Consider the following 23,556-nt stretch of genomic DNA (forward strand, 5'->3'; position numbering starts at 1 on the left):
CAAGAAACAGTTCAGCTCTAAACTCACAGTAAAAGCAAAATCTGACATGTTTACATGTTGGTTTTTGTACAGATTAAACCAACAAGATATAACGTGTTAAACCCGTGAGCTGCACACAGATGTGTCTGCACCAACTGTACAGATGTTAGCTGTACGCTAGCTAGCAAGGAGCACCCCGAGTGTGGGAGTGTGTCTGTGTTTTAACTGTGTCGTATTTATGCATCTCCACCCTGGGATGTTGTCTTGCCCCTTTAGGCAAAGCTTGAAATGCTTAGTCAATTCTGTGTAGGCAGGATAGGCTCAATAACAATTTACCAGCCTCTTTGGTCTCCCTTTGAGCAAGTTGCTCTGAGTCACTCTGCAGAAGCCTCATTTTCTCTGCCTCTGCAGAATGGTAATGTTAGCCTTGGTGGGGTGTCTCCCCATTTCGGCCCTCCTGCTCAGCAGCAGATAAGAGAAAGGAGCCATCAGTACAAGCAGTTATTTGTTTTATTCATTAAAAATTGGAGGCTTTTTCTCTAAATTGAGCTGGAGCTTGTGTTTGGGTGCAGCTTCTATCTTCTCCATATCGCTGCAGTGCATTAGCAGTAATGACTTAATTTGTCTATGACACCCCCCCACCAGCATTTTGTTTGGCTTCAGATGAGCTAAAAACCTAGTGGAAAGCAAACAGAGTAAATAGGATGAAAATAAACAGAAACACACTTTGATCCAAGAGATGGTAAATACTTGATTGTACATGGGGATATACTCAGCACCAGGTTCCTCTGGCTTCACAGTTGTTTATCTATTGACAAAGAGTTGCTCTGCAGTGATCAAAAACTACCTTTCACTTTGACTTAAATCAAGGCCATGTTTTACAGCTCCTAAAAAATCTTTTAGTTTGGTGAAGGGAGGAATGTTTTCAACCAAACCAACCGTGGTCTCTCTTCTCAGGGCTAATAAAAGGTCAGAGCGACTCTCCAAATCAGTTGGGGCAACAGCAGGAAATCACAATTTAAGACCACTCAGCAATCAGTCAAATTACACTATTCTCTGTCTGCCGGGGATTTTTTTTTTTTTTTTTTTTTGTGGCACAGTTTATATGTAGATATCTGGCCACCACGGTATGTGTGTAGAAGCTTTTGGCGGCACGTCCATACGTACTGTGTGTTAGTACCTTGTGTGTGTGTGTGTGTGTGTGTGTGTGTGTGTGTGTGTGTGTGTGTGTGTGTGTGTGTGTGTGTGTGTGTGTGTGTGAATGGAGGTACATTGTTTGTGTGTGTGTGTGTGTGTGTGTGTGTGGGTGTGTGTGTGTGGGTGTGTATATATATATTGTAAGTGGTCCTGCAATCATTGTCACACATGGCCTTCTGTCCTCCCAGGTGGATTAGTGCGCTGATTAGTGCCAGCTCTGCCATTTAGGCAGGTATTATTACCTAATACTTAGTATTCCAGACAGACACCCAAATCCAGCCCTTTCTGTCTCCCACTTTCTCCTCCAATGGCTCAATCTCGGCACTCAGGAGAAGTCTTATTCTTACCTCTTTAGCAGCCCCCAAAATCTCTTTTTAGTCTTTTTGTTATCTGTGAATAAGCTTCTCTTTTAAATCCTTTTCCTTAGCTCTGGCAGTTTCTTTGTCTACACCGAAAACCACTTGATTCAAGGCCAAGAGGGCACCGATACAGCATGAGCTTACAAGTTAACTCTTAAACTTTGGGAATACTCCTTCACTGTTTCACATACAAACTAATGTCTGCCTGAGGGACAAGTATTATTTTGTTGTTCCATACATTTGCTGCAGGATCTTTTTTGTCCTACGGGATGTTTTGCAATGTGCACACTGTCCATGACAAAATGACTTTTTTTTAAATTATTAAAAATAACTCTTGAGATTCATAGTACATGAAAAGAGGGTTTCTTGTACAGCATCATCACTTAATATTTACTCATGGGACAAAGACATCAATCTTTGAATCCATTAAATTTGACACACTTGGAAGTGATAAGAGTGATAAAAGGATACAAAATGTATCTATAAAAGTGCTGTAGCAGAAGTCCTAATAAGTATATTTATATGTGCTATCAGCATATCTAAAAATGTGATTTTGTTTTGTTATGGAGAACAATGTTTATGTTGATGTCAAAGAAATACATTTAAATGTTTTTTTAAAATTATGTCTGTAACAGCAGAGTGTGAAATAGTAAAGGACTTTGAGTCCTGCAGATACTCTGTACGAGTGTCTGTCCAAATGAAGAGGACTCAAATGTGCATCAGACCTTTTGTCAGCATTGTCATGTCCCATCTTCTTTTAGCTCTACAACACATCACTATTGATCTTTTCAGCAGTGCAGTTCATTCCTATCGATCTTTTGTGAACTATGATGAATGTCTTCCCTGCAAGGAGGTTAAGTTCGGGCAGACGGGACCAAGAAGCTTGCATTTATCACAGTTCTAATGTAGCTATAAATCATGTAAAATCCTTTAAGTTTTTGGTTTCCAGTAAATAAGATGTTGTCTTATGCATTGCATTACACGGCCCTGGGTTGATTGTGTCTCTTAACAACCCAACAGGGAATGGCACAAACTTCTAAACTGACTGATTTTGTAGAAAATACAATCATGTTTGAGAATTGTGAATTATTCTTTTTTTTATGTGCAGTATAAGTATTATTAATGTCTTCATAATTTGAAGACATTGGCAGCAGAAGACATGGATCAAACCTCATACGACTCAATCAAGCTATCCATCACACTTTAGTACCTCTCACCGTTTGATCATAAATGTACATAGCAGCCACTGAGGGCAGACAAAACAGATCTTCCTAGAGTAGTATAAATGGTGTAGGAGCCGGGTTATATGGCTGTGTTTGAGAAGGTAATTCAGGTTGAGTGGTCCTGCGATGGGTTCATTTGCTATGGGTCACCGGGGGATTATGACCGGTGGTCTGTACGTTGTTGACTAGCGACCCTCTGACCTTACAGGATTGCCGCCTGTTATTACAGCAGTCTTTTTGTGAGAGGATAAGCACAAACGCACACATACACGCACAAAAATATCCGTGATTCACGCACTCACACAAACAGGAAAACCTGTAGTGTGTGCGCACACGCACAAAACAATATAATATAAAGAATAGAAAAATCTTACAGCCTACATACAGTACGGACCTAGCCTCCTGTTTGTGGGCAATAAACCCAACTGGTAATAGACCTCTGCACTTAATATCCCTCTCAGTCAAGTTTTAATGATGTTTGAATGATGGCAGATGAGGCAGAGTTGTGTAGGCTCAGCTATGCTGTAGATATGACTAAATCAAGAAGTGTCACGCTGCTGAAATGTTTTGTTTTGGACTAAATGGCTCCAACCTGAGAGGAGGGAAGATGGGAATAAATTGGCTGGATTTTTTTTTATATATATATCGGAGATCACAATCGTATTTTCATGCATTTCTCTCATTCAATGCCTTGTCTGTCTGTGTCTTTGCAGAGTGCTCAGTTCTACAAGGTCACCACAGAGAACTACCATAAGGCTGCAGACCAAGTGAATGCCAAGTTCAAGTAAGTTAAGAGGGTTGATTCAATGTAGATCCAAAAAACTCAGATCTTACCTCAATACATATGATTTTTTCACTGTTGCAGTCTTGTTTTAAAAATGATTTGTTTATAACAAGCTTCTTATTCTCACACACAGTAGGTTCACCATCTGGGATCTTGATAAGCTTCATGTCTAGTGACTGTTACATGAAGAAAAATTCACTTTCACAAAAGATTAGAAGTCCATGTTGACCGACCAGTGAAAACACTATTGAATTATGCTAGCCACATTCTAACCTACGTCTTTCAATCAGAACCACATTAGTCCGACCCATTAGCTGATGCTGATGATGCGGTTCACTGATAAGCCTGATTGCATTTGGGTGATAGCTGACAGGGCTTTTCTTGTGCTCTTTTAATATTTCAGTGTTAGAGGAGGATCATTTATCGTCCAAAACGTTATCTTCAACCAGACTTGGGTCCAACAGGATTATCAAATAATTTGCAGCAGTTTTATAACATGGCTAGTGTTTACCATATCAAGAGACAAAAGATAACCTCTGCGATGCAGAAAATAATTATACATTTGCTCTCAAATAGAGTAGACTCTTTTTTTTGTCTTAGTTTATGAGATCTACTGATCCTGCCACAACACCTTGCAGCGAAAAGAATGATTACTTCATTGAAGCTGTTAGCAGAGGAGGTAATATTAAACGTCCGAGTGGTCATGGATGTACCACATATCCGACACATAAATGTAACTCAAGAAGATGCTGAATCCCTCCCCATCCGTGTTCCATCTGTCTTCTTAGTAAGAGGCCATTAGGCTCCATAGTAATGTAGGGAAAGTGGATGAGGAGCCCGCAGGAGGTGGGGCAAGAATGGGCCCTGGCTCTGAGCTCTCCTCCAGGGAGGCTAGGCTAATTGTGTTAGCTTGTCATTAGCCAGCGCTAACACTGGGATCATTGTCTCCCTCAGAAATGCTGGAAAGTGATTAGCCCAGTCCATTGGGGGTTTAGCGCTAGACTGGTGGAAGCCGGAGCTGAGACTTTCCAAATCACATTAAAGAAAAAAAAAATGGAATAACATTAGTGCCAAATGACAGTGCTAACTGCGAGCGAACGTTGGGCTAACGTGCGGGTAGTCATGTGACCTGGGCCTTTGCATGGAGAGCACTGATTGGTGGATTGGATTATAGGAGGTGCATTAGCAGGGTTGTGACTGGATTACAATGGTGGAAAGGCAGAGGAGGGGGGAGAATCTGTGCGTGTGTGTGTGTGTGTGTGTGCGCTAATGAAATGGCGGGAAGGTCTGGTCTTACAAGACAGGGGCAGGCATGCATTGAGGGGATCAGAGCATAGGGCTAATTGGATTTAACAGGGCGTGTTTGGCCCATCTTTGTTTATGTGTGTGAGTTCATGCGTGATGGTGTTTGTATGCTCTCATATCTTGAACATCTTTTGTGAACATAATATGTGTGCCTTTCCTCAAAGCGCTCTCTCGTGACAGAGGCCTCTGTTGAATAACTGGGGGAAATATTTTTTTTTTGTCTCGCACAGGCTTTTGATTTCCTCAAAGTTAAAAATGTCCTCCAGAGATTAAAAAAAGAAAAAAGAAAGGAAGCAAAGCCGGGGTCGTATCCACACTTGATAGAATTAACATTTGATATGTTAATGTGAGTGTCTTATAAAGTGTGGAAGATGACATCTTTCTTATCAGAATGTCTTCATTTCCCCACTCCAGTTCATGTCAGCTGTAACGAGAGTGATAGTGCTCTAGGGATTGATTAGTGCTAGGGCTGATATTAGTGTGTGGTTGTTATAGTAAAAGAGAGGATGTGTGGCACCAGAGGAGGTTGACTGTCAGGGGTTAGAACGTCTGTATATATGCTTTTGGAAGATTAATTGGGACTTTTGGTTGGTTTTAGTTTGCCATGTGCGTATGACATTAGATCAGCAGGGAATTTGTTGGATATCACACAAGTTAACCATGCACTCTACAGATGGGTTTCAGCAGGCAGCCAGCGTGCATGCTCCATTCATACCACAGTGCGTTCATTTTCCTTGGCGATTTTGACAGAAATAAATGAAAGTGAAAGAGGTAGGTACTCAAGGGAGGGAAGGGTGTGTGTCTTTGTGCAAAATGAGCTTGTGTGTGTGTGTGTGTGTGTGTGTGTGTGTGTGTGTGTGTGTGTGTGTGTGTGTGTGTGTGTGTGTGTGTGTGTGTATATGTGTAGTTTCTTTGCATAGGTGCGCGGTACAGCTGTTCCCTGCCGTTCTCCTGCTGTATTCCCACCAGAGTTTTCTGAGAATGATGGAGCTCTCCCAACTGGAACACCACTGCATCATCGTGACCTCATTACATCCACACACATACAATCATACAATCACAGAAAAACACACACACATATGTACTATATTTATATATTTATATTTATATATATGAGCCGTTTTACATTCTACAAGTTTGTATGTATATGTATATATATATATATATATATATATATATATATATATATATATATATATATATATATGTATATATATATATATGGGATATGCACACTTTCTCATAGCTATAATTTTGTACATACAAATACATGAAGAATTTCTGGATCCTGCTTTTATAAACTGAACAATGTTGTTTGAAGTGAGTGTGAACAAATGCTGCTTAAACTGTAAATTGGCTCCTCTTGTGTCTAAAATTGTTAAATCAGAAACTGCAGGGGATCGACCTGCTCTGAAAGACCTAGACAAAAGACATTTGGTGCACAGTTCTTTTGTAAGTGCGTAAATATACACAACATCTAACAGATAATGTAATAACACACTATGTTAGACACACACACACAAGACCAAAGCTTTCCTTTGCTTTCCCCATGACACTGACTGTAGATAAGAGTTCCCAGTTGTCTGTGGAGAGGAGGCTATCTGCACCTGATTTATATGCTGCCACGTTCACCACTAGTTGTTTATCCCAAGTCTGATGCATTATCACACTGTCCAGCTCTGAATGTGTGACCTTTACTGCACTACATGTATGTATGCATGCCTGTGTGCGAGTGCTTTTGAATGTGAGGATAAATGCGTTTGAGCATGCTCACGTACTCGGGTGTGTACGTGGACATCGGCCTTGCAGTGTGTGCGCCGGCGCGGCGTTCCGACAGGCTGCGGTGACCCAGCGGGGCTTTAGTTTGAAATGCGAGCTGACAGGCCTTGAGAAAAATGATCGATGTGAGATTATGCGAAAAGATGGAACGGGGAATGAAAGAACGGTGGCGTAGTCCTAAGCCCTCCTGTCACTGCTAACCTTTGGTGGGGTTTTGGGCTTCTTTGTCGAAGCTGCTCACTCTGTGTTTGTCCAGGGTCCCTGCAGTATTGAGATGGGACCGGTACGTCACATATTGGCAAATGTGTGGGTCTGACAAGGCTGTGTAATACTGAAGGATTGAGACCATCATCTCTAATGTCTGCCCCCCCCCCCCCCCCCCCCGAAAACTCAGGCTCCTGTAGGTTTTCTGCCTTGATGGTGACATTTGTCATAAGATCAGGAAAAGCAGCGCCTCTAAGGAAAGCACTTTCCGTCCGTCCCCATACAGTTGGCCATAGAGAATAAAATCTCATTCTTGTCTGTCACTTCACTGTCACTCCTCTTTTCCCTCAGGCTACACATTCACTCCCTTTGTCTGTTTTTTTTTTTTTTACCTCTTAGAATAAATCTTTTTTTAATTTAATCCAGTTGACAATAACAATAGCCACTGTCCTCGCTGCGTCTCCCCGCACGCCCACGTAAAGGTGGATTGAGGAGGCGTGGAGCAAAACTTGTAGAATGTAAAACGGCTCATTGTTTTTCTTGTGCGTGCTGCACTGCCCTGGTGAAGAGACCACACCTCCGAGAGTCTGTCTTCTCCTCCATACCGTGTGGCAGAAAGAAGAGCCCACTCATGCCTCTTTCATTTCAGAAATAAACAACTTCAACAACTCTTCATCTGCTTTATTTATTTATATATTAACAGCATGGAATATTACCAGCCAACTCCTTATTATGAAGTTGCTGCTTGTTAAAAGTTTTCCCTGTAGCATTTTTTCAACATTGTCAAGTTAATTGTGATACTGTGGTATAATTACAGTAAACAAACACTGTGGTCAGGTTGGTTGCCAATAATGTCACTTAAGTTGCAGGCCTCGTTTCCTCAATTTCTTAATTTTTTACAAGCCATTACCTCTTGTCATAAGGTTGTGGACACAGTTGGGCAATCCCATGCAACCCAATGCAATCAAACACAATAGCCCTGCAACAAAGCATTGCGGGACTATTGCGTTGTGCATGTGTCACATCTTTCATGTTACTGAAGAGGATAAATTGGGCTGGAGAGAATCCAGCAGGTTTCCTGCGAAATCCACCCTGCTGCTACAAAATGTAAATAAGGTATAGAGGCAGGTAGAGGCTTTCAAATTTCTTGGCAGTGCTCCTGTTTCTTGAAGGGAATAATACGGATGTCCCAAAATTAATTAAGTAATGATTTATTGATGTTTAATTGTGCCAAGCAGCACTTTTAATTACTAAAATAACAGGAATTAATTTAGCAGGCGAGTTACTGCCAAGTGCTTAAGTTGTCGTCGTCATGAAGGTGTTTTTCTGGGAGGTAGTCGGTGAGGTAGGACAGACTGAGCAGCGCTTTGACCCCTCTCTCAGGTGAGGGTGAGCCACAGTTCTGTAGCTAGGCAACCCGGGCGAAGGGACAAGATGGTGGTCAGCTCAGGAGATAGAAGTCAATAACAGCTTTAAAAGCTCTTCTTTCGGCCTTAAGAGCTCCGCTGTGCTGGTGGTGAAAGGCGCACACAATTCAAGGGACCTGCGTGGGCGTATACACGGACACACAAAGCACATACACACCTTTTAGTAGCTGTATTAGTGACTTTGGAAATCCACTCAGCTTTTATTGCCTCTCTGTGTTATTTGGGATGTTTCATATGGTGAGCACTACAGTGACATGAACGGTGGAACAGAAAGCCACTGAATGTGTGCCGCACAAAGCTCTGCCGCCCTCTCTGTTTCAGGTGCATGCCCCGACATACATTTGTGAAATATGTCAAACATGTCTTGTGTATGAGGCCAGACACCAGTCCCCTTATAAGAGTGTATCTAAAGAGGGGTCAGGAAGGACACATCCTCCCTTTCTTTTTCCTTTCACTCACTCACTCACTCACTCACTCACCCTTCCTTTGTCTCCCTCACTGCTCACTTAGGGCCAGTGTTTTTAAATCTCTCTCACTCACTCTGTCTTTGTTATCATCTGATGTTGCCTCCCTCACTCACTCATACCTTCTCTCTCTCCAATCTTTGGCAGTCTTTTATCTGTACCACTTTTTCTTGATTTTGTCTCCTCCTTCCTCTCCCTCTCTCTCCCGTTTCCTCTCTTTTTCTCTCCTCTCTCAGTCAATCTCTTATCCACGCTGATGGATTTCACCGCAGGGGGCAGGGGAAGGAGGGTCACATACGTCTGCTTTTAAAAAGCAGCGTGAGCAAAATGTGTGTCATTTTTCTCCTTAACTGGATCATTTGTATTTATTTACCCCCCTCAGTACTGACGCCTGGCTTAACTAGAGGGAACATGAGGGCTTTTTAAGGGGGAGCTGGCACCCTCCCCTTAACCCTATTAACCCCTAAGTGGACCGAAATGATGATAAATAGACAATGTGGTGATTGGGAACTCAATCTGGTGGCAGGCATGGGTAATCCATACTGTCGCTGGAGCTAAAGTATGTGCTGCTTGTGTATGTGTGAGAGATGAGGTAAGCTGATTCCTGGCAACATGTGAGGAAACCTGACGAAAATGAGACCATAAACTGGCTTCTTCCTGTTTATGATCAAGTGCTTTTTAATCATAATAGCATGTTAGCAACATTAGCAGTCATGTGACAGTTATTCTTTAAGTATAGTAGTTGATTTTAAATCCAGAAAAATCCCTAAAAACAGAGAGGCAGAGACTCCCCAGAATCAACTGCATATGTGGAAATTTATTGTTTTACTGTTAAAAAGAAAAGCTGCCATAAAGTGCGACGTGCAGCACAACAGTGCTGGCGTCTGTCCCGCCATGACAGCTCTCCCTTTTACACAGACATCACTGCCTCTTTGTGACTACCTCTGCTGCCAGCTTAAAGGCGGAACAACAATGCCCCCCCCCCCTCCCTATTCTGTTTTCGTACCTCTTATATATTGCAATAAGGCTGAATAAAGCTGCTGTGGTGCAAATGCAGCTATAGTAAGGTGTTGAAAGAAGTATATATAAGTGACACCCAGAGCTCCAATGGAGAAACACTCATTCTGCTGCTCACTGATGATGACTGAATTTATGAAACTCATTTATGTGGATCCCGTTTATTTTATGTCGACTGCTGTTCTAGACCTAGTATGCTAAAAGGAGTAGGCAGTTGGAATGAAAACTTTTACAACAGCCCTCCCCAGTCAGCTTGTGCAGTGAATCAATACTTCTGTTTGCAGGGCACAGTCTAATGCTCTCCAGTACTAGAGTGGACACGTCCTCCTGGCCCCTGCATCCAGTGTCTCTGTGTTTGTCTGTACACCTGCAGGTCCCTCTGGCCATCTTTGCGTGTGCTTTTCTTTGTGTTTTTTTTTTTTTTTCCAAAGTTGTGATGTGCCTCAAATTATGACAGATGAACGTACACGTTTCCAGATGTGTCTCACACTTTGTTCAACTATTGAAGCATCTTGTATGCTTAACAGAGATCTATGAATGTCATTTTAGTGCACGGCTCTCCGCCGTTACAGCAGATGGTAGTCATGGTCAATCTAAGTTGGTTTGAAAAATGGACTGACGCCGTTCCCCGCACCCTCTGTTGGCAGAACGCATGCATACTGTATGAAAATCCCAACATCCATCTCAATACGCCCCCCCCCCCGCTCGCAGTCAATATGTTCTTTTAAGTATGAAGCCGTGGCCATAAACTCATCAGAATATGGCCCCTCCATGGAAATGTGCTGACTAGTGCAGCGGGAGGCTTGAAAGAGGGGATGTTTTAAATGATATAGGGACACCTTGAGGAGGGACATGGACAGTGAGAGGAAGTGAGCAGGTAATCCGTTCTGCTTTATTACATGTTAAATGGGACACGTTCACCCTCTCATATCCTTCCTGCCCCTCCCCTCAACCTCGTTTTTCTGTTCTCCCCGAAAGGAAAACTTTACAAAGGAAGTGAGAAGCGAGCTTTAAGAGTTTCCTCTGCTTCTCCAACACCGCTCTTGCTCTTTTCCAATATTCTTTCTCCATAGACGCCCCCCCGCTTCTTTTCCACGCTTTCTTTTCTGTCCCCTTGGCTCGCAAACACACACTGGTCATCTCTGTCTCTCTTCCTCTAAAGCAGACCAGCACCACCCCCCCCCCCACTCCTGTCCGCCTGTTCTTTACCTCTCTCTGCTTTATGCTTTATGATTTATGATGCAGAGCTGAGAAACTGTAATGTCGGTATCTAAACCAACCTCCTCCCTTTCATTCCGCCCTCAAATCAAGGCGGAAGGGACTTGGTGTGTGTGTCTCTCAAGCGTGAGATTGTGTGTGTGTGTGTGTGAGAGTGTGTGTGAGAGTGTGTGTGTGTGTGTTAGGTGGGATAAGGTGATGTTACAGAGACCCTTACTGCTATTGATGGCACAAGGCAAGACCCCTATATGACTGTTTAGATTTACTGTCTCTGTGGTATGGGGTGCAGCACACACACACACACACACACACGCTGCACATAATAACCAACTGTATCTGGCTAGATGTCTCTGTTTCAGATTCCCCCCCCCCACCCCAACTCCCCTCCACATGGTGTTTTATTAAATATCCCATGAACCACTGGGGATTGAGGGAGGGAATAAAGGAGAGAGGAATATAGATAGTGAGAAAGAGAAAAGGGGGAAATGGGACATTTATTGACCATATCTGGTTCTATAACCTGTAAAATAAGCTTTTGATTTGACAGCGTAGACATTTATGTTGTAGCATTAAAATTTTTGTCTTCGCATGACTCTTTATAGTGCGCATGGGTAACTGACGAGCAAGTGTGTGTTTTTATCTCTCTGTGTTGAGTAGTGTCACCAAGAAATCCTAGATGGGGTCACAAGATGAATCAAAAGGTGTCTTGACATAAGAAAGAACAAAATTCTCTAATTGCTGCTTCTGTTTTGTGAAACTCACTGAAGTCTTACATCATCTTGCCTCTAAAAATGATTCAAATGAAGCAGTCTGAGAAATCGGTCTTAATTTGAAGTGCTCACAACTAATGGACATGCACATGGCGAGAGGTCGTAAGTAGACATTTCCTCATACAAAGGGTGTCCAAAGCAAACCTTTGGGAAACACTGGCTAATGCAAAGAGCACTCTGTCCTCTTCTGCTGGTAACTGACCCAACAACACCACAACCTGTAAATCAAAAGTCTAATTCTACAGTGGGACCTAACCAGGGCTGAAAAAATGTCAAAATGCCTCTGGCCTTCACCCTTTTTTTTTAATTTCCTGTACATCATTAAAAAAAAAAGAGGTTTTGCTCTGGGAATGTGACACAGTGTCCCTGTTTATGAATGCCTTTCTACTCAGGTTACATGGGAACTGGACGATTCACTGTTGTTTTGAAGTATATCTATAATTATACCCTATGATTCCCACAGTGGAAGGATCTCCCGTGTATTCACTCTGCAACACTTAAGTCTACACTGAACTACTTGGCTATGAAGTCAACATGAAGTACCTAATGCTTCGTTTCGCATTAGATGTAGTTATGCAGTGTTGATAAATGAAGATTACCTGAGGCCAAAAAATGACTTTGAAGACAGTATTGATAAACTTTGAAATGAACACATACATCGTATTTCATAACTTTTTATTGTTGAATGGAGAAAAAAAAAACGTCATTCATAAAAGGTAGAAAGGGTAATCATCTTAATGGTTTGAAGCCCTTTCATGATATGACATGTCTGTCGTACTTGCGTCTGCTCGGCCTGCTGCAGAGCACTATAGCAGTCTGATTGTAGTAAATGACATGAGGGCACCTAATGTAAAACTGAGGAGGAGGGAGGGAGGGGAGGTTGAAGCCCTTCCCCACCAGCTCCGTGTGGTTGGCATCATGAACTTAATGTTAATCTTAATGATAGATGATAGAGGATGCAGCGCGCCGCCGCAGAGTGTGTGTGACAGTGTTATTGTCTCCATGATTAACTCAACCGCTGTCTCAGCCCCTTCCTCACAGAGAGCACCAGAGAGAGCAAAAATGGAAATACCACCGTCTAGTTCCTCATCAAGAAATGCTCTTCATTTCTATCCAAACCCCCCCACACCCCCCACCCCCACCCCACCACCCCCCCCCCCCACCCCCCACCCACCCACCCTACCCACCCTTTCTCTCTCCCTCCCTTTCTGTGTTCTCCTGTCTCTCTCTCAGAGGCCATTACTGATGATAAACACTGTGGTGTGTATCAGCAGGATGCACCTGGCATTAACGCAAATGCTTAAGAAAGTAATTAGTGGGTGTTTGTGGCTCCCCTCGTCCCTGTAGATGCCCATAGGCGGTGTAATAAATGAGCGCCAGCATCCATAGGAATAGGAAGGCAGCGATTTCTGCTCGCACTGCTGTCATCGTTCAATACCCCGACGCAGAGCAATGGCCTTGTTATGCCTCCTAGCAAATAACTGAATTTCTCCCCGATGGATCCACAAACGCAGAACCTTCTCCACACCCAAAATCATAACGTCCCAGTCTGCACTCACAGTTGTAAATGCCAGGAATCGTTCAGGGTATAGACCTACCCTGGAATCAGCCAGTGTTTAAACTAATACTTATGACATTTTGGGAAATGTACTAATTAATTTTTCTCACAGAGAGTGAGACGATCAATGCCGCTGTCATGTCTGTTCGGTAAATATAAACGTTACAGCTGCTCAGCTTAGCATAACACAAGAAGGTGAATAAGCATGTGTCCCAAAATGTCAAACTGTTCCTTCACATGTCCAAATTGACTAGCTTTATTCTGTGAAGTGCTCCTCACTGGCCTTACACAGAGCAGGGTTGGGTGCTATATGATGAAGTGTATTGATTATTCTTACTACTATTGTGAGTACCTCTCATGTTGCCACAAATTGTCACTGACCTGTACCTGCAAGGACTATAGATTTTTCCGGCCTCCCTAACAAATGTGACCATGTGGAGATACACATATATATATATACACATCTTCACTGCGCCATCTTCCTGCTGCATTGGACCCTGGGTAATGACCCATGCGACCAATCCCTTGCTTTGTATCCAGCAGGGGGTAATTTCTCACCCAAGGAGGCTAATCAAATATCTGATTGTGACTACAGGGGCTCAGCTTCACCCCCCAATATTCCTTTGAGATCTTCAGAGTTGCTGACGGGCAGAATCTCTTTCTCTTTCACACGCATGCAAGGCGTGTTTAGTGAGGCAGATGGAAAGTCCTGAGCACTGGTGTGAGCAAAACGATGACACCACCATTAGCATAATAGCCCTTGCATGTGCATGTGTTGTCATTATGGATTTTTATGGGGTGTGTGAAGAGACAGACAAAAGCAGTTAACATTGGGCACTGGTGGTACGTTCCACTGCTTAGACTGGCGAAAGGATCCAACTCTTGCATCTAACGAAAGTCCCATTTAATGGCACCGAAGTTTAGCATAGCATCCATCATTAGAAGTGCTAGCATCTGGATCATACCAGCTTCGGGCGGCAGCATTAAGCTGCAGCAGAACCTCAAGGACAGACTTGAGTGTGCTAAGCTAGTGAGGTGTAGCCTATAACCAGACAATTTGCATTCAGAGTCTACAACAGCAACCTCCTCTTCGATGCTAAAAGGTAGAATTTGACATTTAAACCACTCCAAGGTTATAGCTACCCAGTTTGTAAATGGTTGACACTCTCACTGAGCCATTATGAATCAATGGATGGATTCCTTAGCACCTAGTAGAGTGATCAATACTCTCTCCCATAAGGCCTTTTTAAAGGGTTTTTAGAGGGAAGACATTGGAATGAGGGACTAATTTACCAGGAAGGTATACTTAGCTTGCCTATAATTTTAACCCCATCATCATTATCACAATAAGTAAGCTTTATTGCTTTTCCAGATTAAACCAGTGCTCTTTCCTTGTTTAGCTCTGCGTTACACATTGATCCGCAGAGTTAGCTTCTCTTCTGCGCAGTCCCACAGCACTGATGGATCTCCTTTTTCAGGGGCTGCAGCCATCGTTGTTAGCTTCTTATTGTCCATTTAAAAAAAAAAAAAAAAAAAAAAAAAAAGAAACCCTCTGGCCTCTCTGTCGATAAGTTGTAACGCACACATCGACACGGTCATCACGGCAGACTCTCGAGGTTGGCTTGACCTTTGACATTCATCCCAGCAGATACAGTAATGCCGATTCTTGCTTCAGGTGTTTTGGACTGGAATGACAGTAATAATAGAAAAGATGGGGTGTACACACACTGCAGTGGAGCTCCCTACACTCGAGCAATGCATGAGCTCTCTTGAGAGAAAAATGACCGTCGATATGCTCATTTTCCAGTCCAACAATATGTCTTTATTCCTCTATATCTAATACTCATTCCATCAGTCTGTCTGCGTTAATGCCCATCATCCCCACCTTTGATTCTGTCTTTTGTCTCACACATTTATCTCTTTTTATTTCATCCCTTTTCCATAACTCTCATCCTTCACACTTTTCCTCCTGCCCCATCTTCTTCTCCTGTTTGACACCATATTTTTTACCCCCTTTCTCACACTATTTCTCTCCCTTCATCAACCCCGCAGGCGGTATGAAGTGTATCCAGTGTGTGCAGACCTGCAGGGCCAGATCCTCGCATGCTACAAGGAGAATGTTGGGAAAACCCTCCACTGCTCCAACATAGCAGCCCTTTACCTGCAGTGTGTCAACAACGCCAAACAGGTGCGTATTTACTGAACTAAGCTGTTCCTCTTTTATCATTTGTCGCATCTCTTCATTTGATACGCTACACAAGCGTCTTCTGCAGATGATTGTTATGGATATGTGCATTGCATGCTTGTTGAATGAATGTACTCTTGGCATGTGAGGAAAATGCATAAAACTTGAATGCTTTAAAACTCTCCAAAATAACCCACCTTTTCCCCTCTGAAGAATGACAAGCACATGCATGCACCTTCATGGACAGATGATATGTAAGTTGTAGCGCTCCTTACTCCTGTAGTGTAGCTTTCAGTTGAATTGTGTGTGTGTGTGTTAGCTACAGCAGACGTCAGCGTATGGTAGCTACAGTAGAACAGTCATTCCCTTTATAAATAAATGTCTGAATGAAACACGCTACACACACACACACATACACACCAGCATCCATTTACATGCCCCAGCCCTTTGCTTTTAGACAGGAGAATATAATTTCCACAGGGCTCCTGGCGCCTGAGTAAAGCCCACTCTAAATAGCCAGTTTAAACCTTCCAGTAGATTTCCATAATACCTGCTGACACAGGCGTTCCCCCAACTGTCTCTGTGTGTGTTTTAATGTAATAAGACCAAGGGAGTAGCCGCCGCTAGTTGGATACCTTTGTCCCGTCCGTGCTTTCTTCTTTCATTGTCAAGTACAAATGTTTTTTTGCCCTCTGTCTCCCACGGCCACACACTGTATGGTAATAGTAATGTCACTCAGGTTGATATTAACTTGATTCCCCCTCTCTCACTTTGCAATATGTAACATCCATTGCCCCCAAAAAGGCTCAATTTACATTCATAGAGCTTTTCTATTAGATTTTTTTACAATTACATTGTTTTGCCGGAAATGAGGAAAACTGAGCATTGTGTCTCTCGCTCACTCTCGTGGGTATTAGTATTAGATCTAAAAGTCAGATGCAGGCAAGATTTTTAAGCTATACATCATGTAAATTGCACAATGTTTTATTCATCGCGTGTATATGTGTGTGTGCGTTTAAGAGAGCTACCTGTAGCCTCGTCAAGATTCAGCAAGGGTGCGTTCACAGTCCGGATGCTGTTATGATCTTGTAAATTGTTTTGGATGCAAGCCTGAGACGATATGGTAATCCACTTGTGTTTATCACCCTGCGGCAATCACGGCACACTCCTGTTCATCTGCGCTTATCTTGCCTAAGACTTGCTTTTAAAGTCATTAGGTGCAAAAGAAACAGTTCTGTGATAAGGCTTTAAAGGAATAATATACAGAATTACACAGCTGACAAAACAGGGGAAGGAATGAAATGGGATTGATATTAGCTGTTGCAGATTCACGATTAGGGTGTTTACACAGTTTTATCAGAGCCAGGCAGGAAGCTGCACTGAGAATATACAATATGCCAAAGGACATGACTTTGGCCTCTGGAGGTCAGAGGATCCAAATGTACCCTCTAACAGCCATGTCTCATCTTTTTCCCCTCTCCGTCAAAAACACTTGGTAGCATAACTCAGACAGCAAAATCTCCTCCTCCCTCTTTCTCCCTTTTCCATTCAAACCTTAAATTCGGCGAAACACTGCAGCACCACGGGTATATATGGGGATGTCCGAGGTGCCAGCTCACTGGGGATAAAAACCAAATCCCCCAAATCTCAGTTTTACAATATTGACCCCTCAACTGGAGTCAGCTGAGACAGAGGCATTGTCGGCTGCCCAGCCTTTGTCACTGATAATTAGCGTTCCTATTGCAATAGTCAGTGATAACATTTAGACCCACTCTCACTCTGTTCTGCCTCGGCTTCACTCCCTCCATCCACCCTCGCCTCATCCCTAGTCACAGCATTTAACAGGTCCAGATAATGAACAGTGAGAGAGCGGCAGTCGAAGGACAGATTAAGTCTCTCTTTCTCTCTCCCTCTCCCTCTATGAATAAGAGTTTATCATGGAGGCCGATCTCTCCATCCACTGCTCGCCTCCTCATTCCATATTCTCACTGCATGACTGCCTCTTGCTCCCTATCTTTTCCTTCTCCACTTCATTTTTTAGACTGACCCTTCTATCTCACTTTTACTCTCAAAGGGCCAAGCTGGAGCCCTGTTTGTGGTTTCAAAGGGTGTTATGTTTGCACGGATTGAAATGACAAAGGAGCGGGCTCACATAGCTGCTCCAACATCATCTTTAATATACAGTGGACCCATTAGGAAACAAAAACACAATCTATTTCACTAATAACACTGGGGAAAAAAGACGACTTACACTTGAGAATTTTTGATTTCCAAAAAGCTGAAAGTCATCTCAAAGAGCTGAGATATCCATCAGTCCACAGCCAGGCAAACTGTCTATAAATGACTCCAAAGACACAACACAGAATGATCAGAGAGGGAACAAAGAGCCTCAGAGTAACAGCTAAAGGCTTAAAGGAGTCAGTGGAGATGGTTAACGTCTGTGGTCGTGACTCCACTGTATGCAAATGATGGTGCGTGGTTGCATGGAGCATGTTGCCTGTGGACACCATGCTCCATGCAACCGCGTGTGAGTGAGATGTCCAGGCAACCTTTTTTTTTTTTTTTTTTTTTACTTTTATCAGGCACAGAGTCACAGAAAAGCAGACTAGAGAGGAAAGAAAATCAGCTCAGTTTCTTCTCTTATTAGAAACATCAAACTAGAAGAGGTGAGAGCAGGTTTACTGCTGGTCTCATGGTGTTTTTTGTTTGTCTGTCTGTGACCAGAAGGATGGTTCGGCTTTATCCTCTCATTAAAATTTGCAGGGCACTTTGCAGCTAATGTAGTGAGCATATGGGGCCGGTTAAAAAAAAAAAAAAACACGTTGCCATCAATATGGTTAAAACAATTTGGAGCCGGTTCTCAACTGGAACCAGCTCTCGACCCCCGTCTCTAGCGATGCACATTCCCGCAGACACTTTTACGACAACCAATTGATAGACCTCTAGGATACCCACAATGCATTTCGATGAGAATGTAAACATAAGTTTGTTAGTTTACGAGAATCCTCAACCCCCGCATCTCTAATATTTTTCCCCCATTGGAATTGATTGTAGTGATGCTGCCATGTTCCCAGATCCCAACAGTTACCTTGGTACTGTAGATAATCTTATAACCTCTATAAATGATGGAAAATAAGGCTTGTAATAAACTGGAATTGTCTTCAGTCTGCTTTTTTGTCTTAACTTGCACTTTACAGTGTGGAAGGCATGCAGGGAGCAACTGCTTTTATTGATAACCATTTTATGGCCAGAATGATAGATTTCTTTGGAGAAATGAAATGTTACTGACATGGACTGCATCCAATTCCCAAAACCATTATGAAGTCGGTCAGTGAGGAAGAGGATGTTTTCTTTCTTACTTTCTGTCTACCTTATTCCCTTCCTCAGGTCCCTGTTTCATCTGCTTTTTTTTTTCCTTCACTCATCTTCTCTTAGGCAGTTTTCATCCAGAGGCATCAGCTGCAATAGGCCAGTTCAAATGGTTATTGACAGGGAGTGCTGGGGATTTGTGGTTGCACTTAACAGCTAACATGGAATCCACTGCCCTCCGGTCCTTTCACAACTTCTCAAACTCACTGCATCCCCTTCCTTTTTATTGCACTCCCAGGCCTTCTTCTCTCTGTCTCCTGTCCCATTTGACATAATGCCTTCCTCCCCTGTTTGTTCCTCTCTTTTGATTTTATTTTATTTGTCTCTGTTTATCTAATGCACTTCCCTCTCTGTTCTTGTCTGCAGAACAAGTTGAGGACTGGGGGTTAAGGAGGACAGGGGAAGAAAGAGAGAGCGATGAAGAGTTTATTGTGTGGGATTACTGATTATCGACCGACTGACAGACAGACCAAACCGGAGTGGAGGAATAGAGGAATGAATCAGCACCGACACACACACACCCTCAAAACCCTGTGACCGAACCTGACTAGAGGCACCGAACATAGCACCTTGAACGAGAAATAGACACCCTCTCCCTTGACTCTTATCTCCTCCCCCTCCTCTCTTCCCCTTCGTCTATCTCTCCCGTGTGAATGCCAGAGAGGCGGTGAAACTCTCCGCCATTTTGGAGACACAGAGGTGAACTACGGGACCCGGCAGGCCCTCAGCTTGGCTGGCTGAAAAAGGACAAAGATGAACCGGAACCACCTCAAGAAAGCCAGCCACCTGTGTCACAAGCCACTTGGACCTATCCACACTCACTCCAGCACCCCTTAGGAAAATAAAAGCTTATTTTTACAAATTAAAGTCAGCCCTACGTCGTTGTCATGAATTCATTGTTTTCCAGCTCCTAGTGCACCATCCTCTACACAGATACACATGTACGCATCTGTTTCTTCTTGGCATCTGTCTGTGTGCGATTGTGTTATGTTAATAATGTAACGATCTGCCTGTTGAGTATTCATCCAGACCAACACTTGTGACAATGTCTGATCAGAGGAAAATAAAAGACGAAATGATGCAGGAACTGTTGTTGAACTTTTCTCCATAAATATTCAGTGGACCCTGTCTCTCAAGCGTGAGTGTGCATGTGTGTGTGTGTGTGTGTTTGTGCGTTTTATGGTAATTACAGGAAGTGTTGTACATCTTTGATGGATACACAGTCCTCGTGTTGTCACGACGACATTTTTCCAAACAGAGTGAATGAGCCCAAGAGGGGGACTGAGGCGTGGGGGAAATATTCGTCCCAGATGTTCTGGTTCATCGTCTATCTTCCTCTCTCGTTTCTCCATCTGTCCGTCTGTTTGTCTGTCTTTACAAAGCTCTGTTGTGCTATTCAGTGAGAGGAGCAGGGATCTCCACCTCTTCCTTATCCGCTCATTGTCCCTCTTTCCTTTCACTTATCTACTTCTTTCAGCCTTTCTCTCCCTCTCTTCTTTCTGTCTTGAGTGTGTTTCTTCTCTGCTCAGTCTCCCCGGCTAATGTTGCCTAGGAGGAGACGGCTTCTCCACGCTGTCTGCACTCTGCCGGACTCTCTGGGTTGGGTATAACAGGATAGACAGACACTGTATGTATATGTGTGTTTGGTTTGACAGTGTGTATGTGTGGGTGGGGAAGTAATGCAGCCATCCACGCATTTTTTTTTTTTTTTTTTTTCTATAGATGCAGTGTGTGTGTGTGGACATTTGACGCCCCCACCTCTTGAGTCCTAGGGACACCATCTGGGTTTGATGTGAAGGCAGGTGATCACAGACGAGACGTTATCTTAATTCTGCATCAGAGGAGGAAAGTGTGTGCGTGATAGGCAGAGCAGGAGAGTGTGTGTGTGTGTGTGTGTGTGTGTGTGTGTGTGTGTGTGTGTGCGTGCAAGCATGTGATTCATTGTGACTAATCCCCCACTGTCTGTCAGTCAGCTGTCCTTTTGCTTTTTGACTTTTGGAGTCTCGGAGGGGTTAGGGGTTGACTTGTATTATACAGCGGGTGTGTGTGTGTGTGTGCGTTGGAGGGGTTTTCTAAAGGTTGGGGATAATGGGTATTGGAGTTCATGGCAGGTGTTTCTACACAGAGCCGACTAAGCCCCATTTTTTACGTCTCTCTTCCCACTTGTTTTTCCCTCTGTGCCTGACACAAGCACAGACTCCTCTGTCTGACCCAGAGCCTCCGAGCCCAGATAAATGATTTAACGGTGTATTCTGTCAGTAATCAGATTATATCCCCTCTAATATAATTAAAAACTTGATTATAGAATCATGATATCTAAACATGGGGCTGACATTGGCCTTTGCCATGACCTCAACAACCTTTTTAAGTTATAAACCTTCTATGAAACTACTAGAGTCACAAAGGAGGAGCAGTCTGAGAGCAGTTTGCTTCTTAAGTTTGATGTATTGCCTGAGAAACAGTCTATTAGAGAAGGACATAATGCAGAGTTGGGATAATTCAAAATTAATGTAGTGCTATATTAGCTGTAATTTATATACACACACCTTCTGAAGCCACCGTTAACATCTCATTTATCAGGTCGTAGAAGTAATGAGATTTGGATGTAAAGAAACTTTTTTGGCGAATAACTAATGGAATAAGTGTTAGATAATAACAGAGTGAGTTGGACAGACAAAAATTGCTTTTTCCACCTCAGTGCGACTTCAGCAAGTGTGGATGAGATGTCCTTGAGCACCGAGCAGCTCCTTAAATACTGACGTGAAGCTGCCTGGTGGCGTCGGGCAGTGTGTTCAAATTGTGTCAGAGTTCTTGAGGGGTCCCCAAGGCTGCTGGCTGCGGGGCCGGAGCGATGGAGACACTGGAGAGTGAGGAGGACAAAAATTGAAATACAGTAAAAAAAAAAAAAAAAAAAAAAAGTATTTCAAATTAGTTTTTTGTAAAATAGTTTTTTTTTTTTTTTCATTGAATCAACAGGGGTAAATAAACACAGGTCATAAACTGATGCAAAACACAAATGATCATTCCAGTGTTTTGCATGTTACTGTGTTTGATTTCACTTTAATGTAGTTGAAGAATGTTTTCTTGCCAAATAAAAAATACAGAACTAATAATAAATGATCATATTTTCATCGAGGATAAGGAAATGTTTTCCACGTAGTCCCTGTTTTTGTACAACATACGTACATTTGTCTGCTGAACATACACCACCAACGTAACACTTTACAAACTTGCTGCCGCAGCACAAAAGTGAACAACAGCATAGTCAGGATTTTTTTTTTTCTTTTACAACAATCTATAATATCTTCATCCAAATATATTATAGAGCAACAAGATGCACCCCATCCCAAGAGAAGATCAGCAATGATGAAACCACTTCCCCGTAACGGAAGGAGCAGTGTGGTTACACAGCTAATCTCATTATCAGGATGGTGTCAGTGTCAATCTCGCTGGATAACATGAACTGGAGAAGGCTGCTAACATCGTTCATGTCTCTTACCTGTGACTCTGCTGTCCACCACAACAGTGTTAGTTTAGCTTCAACCGTGCCTAGTTATTCATAAATTAAACAAATGCATAAACACTTAGTAGCACAGCGAAGCAGATGCCAAAGGTGCTCTGCTTGTGCGGCTGCTGGTGAAGACAAGTCCCATTTGCACCTGGAAGGAAACGTGAGTGAGAGAACAACGCGATGACCTTTCACCCCACCCTGGATATTTGGAGCCATCATGGAGTCAGACTTTGTGTGATTGTGTTGCGTTGTTCTCGAGGAATACTTGCACCTTCGTGGCCAATTAGAGGTCAAAGCTTCAAATCACCTTTTTCCTTTACTGGCTGGCCTCACAGTTTTAGTATGTTCTAGCATGGTTTTCAAAATATATATGAACCAACTTGTCAATTAAGACTTTCCACCCTATCCATTTTAAAGCCTGTGGAAATAAGTAGTAGTCAGTGTTCTCTGATGCTTATAATTATTTCATGCAATTCATTCTAACTACCTCACATTGTACCCTTAATGCACTCCGAGACATTTCACTCTGCACTTCTACCCGAGCTGTGTGCCACTTCGACTGTTATTTATATCAGTCTTTAAGTGCTCTGCACCATCTGTCTCTGTATGAACAGTGGAATTTTGTCAGCACCAGTTTCCTGTGTTGGACTGTATAAAGTGATTAGGATAAAGCTACAATTTCATTTCGATGCTTTTATGATATTTCTGTCCTATATTGCCTCTGTTCTCTAAAGAAGCCGACTTGAAAAAGAAACGCCAGAATGCACTCAACTCTGCAGCACAAAAGACAACGTCCCCCAGCATGATGACAAATCACATTTGGTTTAATGACCTTCTCTGAAGAAAAAAAAAAAGCTTTTCTCTTTAAAGTTTTCCCCACTCTCCCTCTTTGGCTCTTATCCGCCTGTGCGTCTCTTTGTGCCTTTCACTGTCTCTCTGCACACTCTGTCCCTCTTCTTCTGTTTGCATTTACTCCCTTTCCTTGTTCTTTTGTTCTGTCTCACTCTCCCTCCGCTCTTTTCCTGACTTTTTCCCCACTTTCTTTCTTTCTCGCACCGTCTCTAACTCATCCAGGATACTAAAGAATAGGACGGCAGCCTGAGGGGCGGATCTGCTGGCGGTGATTGGCTCTCCTTGCTTGCCAATGAGGTGTGAATTCGTCTGCCACGCTGCTGTTACTCTTCTCTGAGGGCCACCCTCGCCTTCA

At 43.0% G+C, this 23,556-nt stretch overlaps 1 protein-coding gene across 9 annotated transcripts in view; it reads left to right on the plus strand.

The window, feature by feature from the left end:
- chchd3a (coiled-coil-helix-coiled-coil-helix domain containing 3a) overlaps positions 1–19,925 on the plus strand; it is a 63,155-nt gene extending 43,230 nt beyond the window's left edge. For 5 of the 9 annotated variants that reach the window (XM_071502181.1, XM_071502182.1, XM_071502186.1 and 2 more), the window contains 4 exons: positions 3,472–3,542; positions 15,337–15,472; positions 15,683–15,723; positions 19,205–19,925. In XM_071502181.1, the coding sequence (XP_071358282.1) occupies positions 3,472–3,542; positions 15,337–15,472; positions 15,683–15,723; positions 19,205–19,214 (258 nt within the window). In that variant the 3' untranslated portion in view covers positions 19,215–19,925. Of the gene's footprint in view, positions 1–3,471; positions 3,543–15,336; positions 15,473–15,656; positions 15,724–19,204 lie in introns of all 9 variants that reach the window. The other 4 variants (XM_071502183.1, XM_071502185.1, XM_071502191.1 and 1 more) reach the window with 2 other exon arrangements.
- The last annotated feature ends 3,631 nt before the right edge of the window (positions 19,926–23,556 follow it).

The sequence above is a fragment of the Trachinotus anak genome, unplaced genomic scaffold (assembly GCF_046630095.1).
Source record: "Trachinotus anak isolate AG129_WGS33_773 ecotype Australia unplaced genomic scaffold, CSIRO_AGI_Tana_v1 ptg000018l, whole genome shotgun sequence".
Classification (NCBI taxonomy): Eukaryota; Metazoa; Chordata; class Actinopteri; order Carangiformes; family Carangidae; genus Trachinotus; species Trachinotus anak.